Source organism: Rhamphochromis sp. 'chilingali' (genome assembly GCF_963969265.1).
Source record: "Rhamphochromis sp. 'chilingali' genome assembly, chromosome: 5".
Lineage (NCBI taxonomy): Eukaryota > Metazoa > Chordata > Actinopteri > Cichliformes > Cichlidae > Rhamphochromis > Rhamphochromis sp. 'chilingali'.
The window spans coordinates 25,058,211-25,064,210 of NC_137932.1; the positions used below are offsets into that span (position 1 = coordinate 25,058,211).

General features: G+C 39.5%; 1 protein-coding gene across 1 annotated transcript in view; it reads right to left on the reverse strand.

Moving 5' to 3' along the window:
• The window catches only part of xrn2 (5'-3' exoribonuclease 2), a 42,738-nt gene extending 36,973 nt beyond the window's left edge, over positions 1 to 5,765 (reverse strand). Inside the window, exons 1-11 of the mRNA XM_080883851.1 lie at positions 5,542 to 5,765; positions 4,787 to 4,914; positions 4,426 to 4,537; positions 4,169 to 4,280; positions 3,454 to 3,512; positions 3,257 to 3,346; positions 3,023 to 3,095; positions 2,256 to 2,306; positions 1,935 to 2,092; positions 1,264 to 1,338; positions 609 to 742 (exon numbers count right to left, since the gene is read on the reverse strand). Coding sequence (XP_080739977.1) covers positions 609 to 742; positions 1,264 to 1,338; positions 1,935 to 2,092; positions 2,256 to 2,306; positions 3,023 to 3,095; positions 3,257 to 3,346; positions 3,454 to 3,512; positions 4,169 to 4,280; positions 4,426 to 4,537; positions 4,787 to 4,914; positions 5,542 to 5,616 — 1,067 coding nt within the window. The 5' untranslated portion in view covers positions 5,617 to 5,765. The remainder of the gene's footprint in view (positions 1 to 608; positions 743 to 1,263; positions 1,339 to 1,934; positions 2,093 to 2,255; positions 2,307 to 3,022; positions 3,096 to 3,256; positions 3,347 to 3,453; positions 3,513 to 4,168; positions 4,281 to 4,425; positions 4,538 to 4,786; positions 4,915 to 5,541) is intronic.
• Between the last annotated feature and the right edge of the window lie 235 nt (positions 5,766 to 6,000).

Below are 6,000 nucleotides of genomic sequence, written 5' to 3' on the forward strand. Positions count from 1 at the left end.
TCAGGAATAAATACATAAAAATCTATTCACCCGAGTAAAGTCTGGGAGGAGACAGAAATGCCTTTTTGGGGTAGAGTCAGAAAGGACAGATTTAAAAAATAAATAAATAAATAAATAGAAAAGCTACCTGCTGTGGCCTTGTCCCATGAATAACAAATGAAAAGTAGTTTTACTCCTCAAACATGTGCATTTTACTTTGTTTTCTTTCATTTTCTTCATTTTGGGGTCTTTTTATATTTATGTGTTTTGTTTCATTTGAGTTTTGTTCATTATGTTTCTTTTTTGGACATTTTTTTGTTGTTGGTGTTTTTTCCCCCATTTTTCTGTGAATTTGTGGCTTATTTGTAACCCAATCATTAAATATTACCCTACTGTTTTCTCTGATTCCCCTTTTTACATCATGGTGAGTAACTGTATGTACATTCTGGGTATTATTAAAGTAAACTTATGACAGCGCTTCATAATAAGTTCTTGAATAACCTTTCACTGCAGACACCCCTGTTACCACTTCCTGAATTGACACCACATTTAAACAGCGTGTTTCAGATTGATAGTCCCTGATGAAAGAACTGTATAAAGCAGTTTTAGGACGATGAACTGATGCTCACCTGATTTCTAAGGACGGAAGATGTGGTAGGAAGTCATTTCCAACAAAGAAACACATAAAGACCCAGTCATCTACACTCCTCTCAAAGTCGAAGGGAAAAGGCAGACTGGCCATGGTCAGCTCTCTGGCCAGGTACTAAAGAAAATATGAGAATTAATGGAGATGATTGAGAAGGTCATTTTATCATTGAAGCAACACTTCAGCTCCTGCTTTCATGTTCAAATGCTGTCCATAACAGATAGAGGCAGAACATTCCTCTGCAGTCTGTCTTTGATTACTTCTGAGAAAAAAAGAAAAGCTGATGATTCAAAGGAAATGTTCAAGGTAAGGCTGAAATCTTACAGCGAAGCTGACCTGAACACTGAACAGAATATATTAAACACATGTAACGAACTCTCAAAACATTATTTCATATTCTTACTCTTCCTCAAAATAGTTTCAGAGGTGCCCGAGGTTAGGAACCATCATTTTAAGCACCACAAAGGCAACCCACTGCGTTTTATTTCTGTAAAACTCATTGAACCCTTCCAGTTGGATTGCACAAATTTGATCGTTCTAGATCGATTTCATGTTTGTGAACAAAAGGTGAGATTTTGACCCTAAAATAAACAACTAAAAAGAAAGAAAGCTGATCGAAGTGAGTTTGAGTGACTGACCTCCCGCAGAACACACAGTCTGATGAATATGAACTCCTGCTCAGCCGACGGCATCGTGTTTGCAAACTCATCATGCTGTAAAACAGACATAGGTTCAGTCCGCTGACAGAGTGTATACTGCGCACTTTAAATGGCAAATGTCAGCAATGGGACATCAAACATCAATTATTTTTCAGCAGTATTTTTTGAGCCAGAATTGACCATATTTAGACAAGAGGTGGAGTCCTAAGTTATTATGTAACACTAGCTGGCTTGGTTAGAAAGCTCCACCTGTAAACTGTGCAGGCGTAACAAAGATACAGAAACATGCTAATTGCATAATAACAGATTGATAAAATGTTAAAACTTCATTCAGCAAAACCAAACCACAAACTTCTAGGTCAGCGCGATAGTACAACTATCAGGTAATTTTCCTAAAATGCTCCAAAAAGCACCACAAACATGGTTGAGAGGTGGTTCCAGTTAAAATTCCTGTAGGACAACAAACATGGCTCATTTAAACAGCTCCTACACTGAAAAAAAATTCACAGCTCATTTTGCAATGTGCACAAACAAATGTTCCAGTCAAAGACTTTCACTCAAATCGTGGATCTTCAAACTACGCTTTAAAGCTTTGTTTTTTCAGACAGCAGTGCTAACAGGGACGTAAACTTCAGAGTCGTGTTCCTCACCTGCCCCTGCTTCTCTCTGGGCATCCCCTGACAGTCCTTGATCTCGTGGCCAGTCTGTCCGCAGAGACCGCAAGGTCGCGGTTTGTTGGGTTTAAACTCCTCTCTGATGATCGTGAAGTTTGGCTCGTGAGTGGCCAGGCCCAGCATGATCAGGTCAGCTGACATGCAACGAAAACACATGGTCAAACTACTTGGTTAAAATATAAATTAGTCATTCAGACAGCAACACAAGATCTCTTGAATATGCTGGGTCAGAGGAGGTAAATGGCTTCTATTAAGAGCACTTATCCTGACTTTAAGAGGGCGGATCTGAAGGCTTACCGTCAGCTCCACACAGGCAGTGATGCGTGTTGGGGTCATGGTTGGGCTGAGCTGCAAGAGTCGACCATAAACATCGAGTCAACAGAAGATCAGACAGAGTGTGTGTGTGTGTGTGTGTGTGTGTGTGTGTGTGTGTGTGTGTGTGTGTGTGTGTGGGGGGGGGGGGGGGGGGGGGGGGGGGGGGGTGAAGGCTTGTACTTGATGTTTGGTCATCAAAGGTCACCTATCAAATTTGACTTCAAGATAGAAGAGTCAACCTGATAATCAACAGCACTTTAACTTTGAACTGTGAATCTGTCACTACAGTTCAGAGTACTTCACATCAGAAGCCTCCCATATTTTCGCTTTTTCCATTTACCATTCTGCAGTGCAGCTGCATTCAAGGGGAATTACTGTGCTTTTTTCATTTCTTCTATCACAAACACGGTCTTACATAAAAAATGGCTTCAAGGATTCAAACAATGAGGTCAACATATGTCAAAGCTCAGCTTCAGACTGCTGCCGACGAGATGAGACATACTTAATATGGTCATCTCAGGCACAAACCTTCAGTTTGGGAGCGACAGCCAATCAGAACAAAGTTGGCTTAAGGACCTAAAACACTGAGGCACTACACCAAGACCCAGTGAAAGACGAAGATTATTTTGAACATTAAGTATTGCAAAGCTTCTTCATTAAAGCCAACCATAAAAATATGGAGGTGAAATAATCATAAAAGGTCCCTTTAATTAAATCATTGGAATTGCTCTGAGTGTTAATGCATGTACCTCTCTGTCTCCTGATGAAGTCCATAATCTTGTGTTCACCTTCACCTGGGACGCTGGCATCAGACAGGAAGACCTGGATAACAGAGAAACTGAAGATTAGTGCCTGAAAATGCAAAATACCAAGAGCTGAAAACTACAAAAAAAGAGGAACGTAAGGATGATTAAACTGAGTCATTTTATTTTATAAAAGAAATAGTTGTGGGCAGGTAACATCTGGCCATAAATTAGACTCACAACAATATTCTTCCATCCTGGATCGTTGGTGAGTCTTTCGGCCACATAATATCGCAGACAGTGTGCCAGGTTGTCCATGAACTCTGTTCCCTGCAGAGAAAAGTCACTGAATCATCCATTCAAGTACAAATCCTGTAACTACGTTGTTACAAGTAAATAAAAGTTAGGCAAGATTTCACTGGATGGAGTAAACTTACTGGGGTGATACAGTTGCTGTCAAACCTTTCTTTAATCTCCTCCGGAGGAAGATAACCTCCTGTAGACGGAAAAAAAAAAAATCTCAATATTATACTGAGAAGAAACTAGAGGGCGGAGTTACCCCCATGTGGCTGCATTCCCTATCCAAGCTGGACAGAGAAAGAATCAGAGGGGGGGAAAAAAAAAAAAAAAAAAAAAAAAAAAAAAAAAAAAAAAAAAAAATCAGCAGATTTTTTTACACTGAGCTGAAATTGATCCAATCGGGTTTAAAAACAAACAAACAAAAAACCAGGATGTTGTTTTTTTTCCAGATGTAATGCTTCAAACTCTTTTTGAGAGTTTCAATCTTCCTCCAAGAGAAAATCACCAGGAATATATTAAATACACATTTGTTTTATAAATGTCCAAAAATATTTTTCAACTGGAGTGTTTAATAAATCATTTCATACTTTAAAAAAAAAAATCAATCAATTTGCATATGCAAGTTTAATTTTTATCATATTTGGTACATCTGCCATTTTTTTTTTGCAATTTATTGTTTAAAAATCAGTTAATTTAGGTTTTTTTGGGAAAAAAATACACACAGATGATGCACAGCCCTCAAAAACTCCATGCATCAAATTTGACGCAGTTAACATTACAGTGTTTTGAATATCACATTAAAATATATTGCCCGTATTTTCAGTCCAGCAGTCAAAGAGGCAAATAAAACACCTTTCTGGATGACCTCCTCTCTCACGCGACTCTTCTCCTCCACCAACTCGACCCCTTCTTTGGAGGCACGAAACCGCCGAGAGCGCTGCTGATTCATTTTGGCACGTGGAGCCTGGGCAGAGTTAACTTTAGTTTACATCAAAGCTACTGTCAGATCGGCGTAACACTGAAAACAAGTTTACTTCACACACAGTAACACTTGTGAATGCTCATCAGTGAAAAAAAACTGCACGTTTCTGTTAACGGCAGCAGCTTACCACTCCGTCGATGGCCATGTAGAGAACTCTCCTCGGCCGCACGATGTTAAACAGGCGGTCAATGTACTCGAAGATCGCGACCATCATTTCATCCTCGTTTTTGGGAGCCGGTCTGTGGAGGAAGAGACAAAGTGAAGACTTGGTATGGCTTCATTTATGAACTTTTATATATGTATAAATTTGTATAAATATTTCAAATTTAGAAAAAGACTGTTTCAATGAAATTATTGACTTCCAAATAAATTACACTGGAAACAAAAACCTCACAGGGAGTAGGTTTCTGTTATATCAGAAATGAACTGAGCTGCAAATACAGAAGATCGGTCTTTTATGTCCAGATTAAACTGAGAACGGTTCCTACTTGTCTTCTGGATGCGTGCAGGGGTGAATGATCCCATTCATGTCCAAGTACAAATTGTCAAATTCCACCTCATTGGGGTTTGGCTTCGTTGTATCAACAGGAATACGAACTCCATTACACTCCTTCCCCTGTTAACATGAAAGGAAACAAAAAAATAACCTTTTTTGCATCAGAGCTGCAACTCCGGACAAAAATACATCTTCAGCTGTTGTGAGCTGCACTCACACAGAACCTAGTGACATTTCTACAGACATGTATGTCAGGTTACAGCACAGATTTCAGAAAGCTTTGTGATTACGCAGGATATGTATGCTGTAGACAGTTTTTTACTTTTGTATGCAATGTTTATGGCAAATAGCTCTTGTGAATCATAAAGAAACGAGGAGTGGCTCAAAACATTTGCACAGTACTGTTTAACAGCAGACCAGTAAAGTAATTATAGCTATTGTTAATTTTAACAATACAAAAACAACGAATCCAAACACTTTCTGTGTTTGCTGTCAGGTTAAAGTTCCGCGTGGGTTTCAAACATTCACACAGCAGCAATGTTATTTACAGTGTCACGTGTAAGTAAACAGACTGCACGAGCTTTGATTTATCGTCCCCACTCTCGCCAAAACATTTCGCATTGCCATAGTAACTTCACCCGCTGTGTGCAGCGATTAAAACGCAGTCAAATGCGCGAGAAGAGTGTTAAAAAGCTTCCCGATAATGTTCCTCGGACAGGCTGCTAGCTTTCAAAGCTAACCACTCACCTTTTCCTCCACACAGTGCACAATAATTGATGGATATTTTCGGCTGAGCCAACGGAAAAACGCCGGAACTCCCATCTCCGGTAAACAGTCGTTTCTATTTCAACGGTTAAAATACGAACAAGTAGGCAATGATTAAAACAGCTTAATTAAAACAAGATCTTAACTGTCGATGCGTTGGCTACATGCTGCTGGCCGTAGCCATTGTGTACCTTTTCCGGTTTATGTCGAATATTTCCGGAGCATCCTGAAGTGTCTCGCAACTCCACAGCGACCCCATAGGTCGGAGACGGTACTGCAGGCATCCAACGGTCCTGATAATGGAAACAACTGATCCACCAGGATTGTAAATTAATGAATTAATAAAATAAATATTTATTTCTGGACTATAGTCACCACTTATGTAAGCGGAATATAATGTTGAAAACTGACTGGGATCTATATTTCCTCCTTAATACTTTA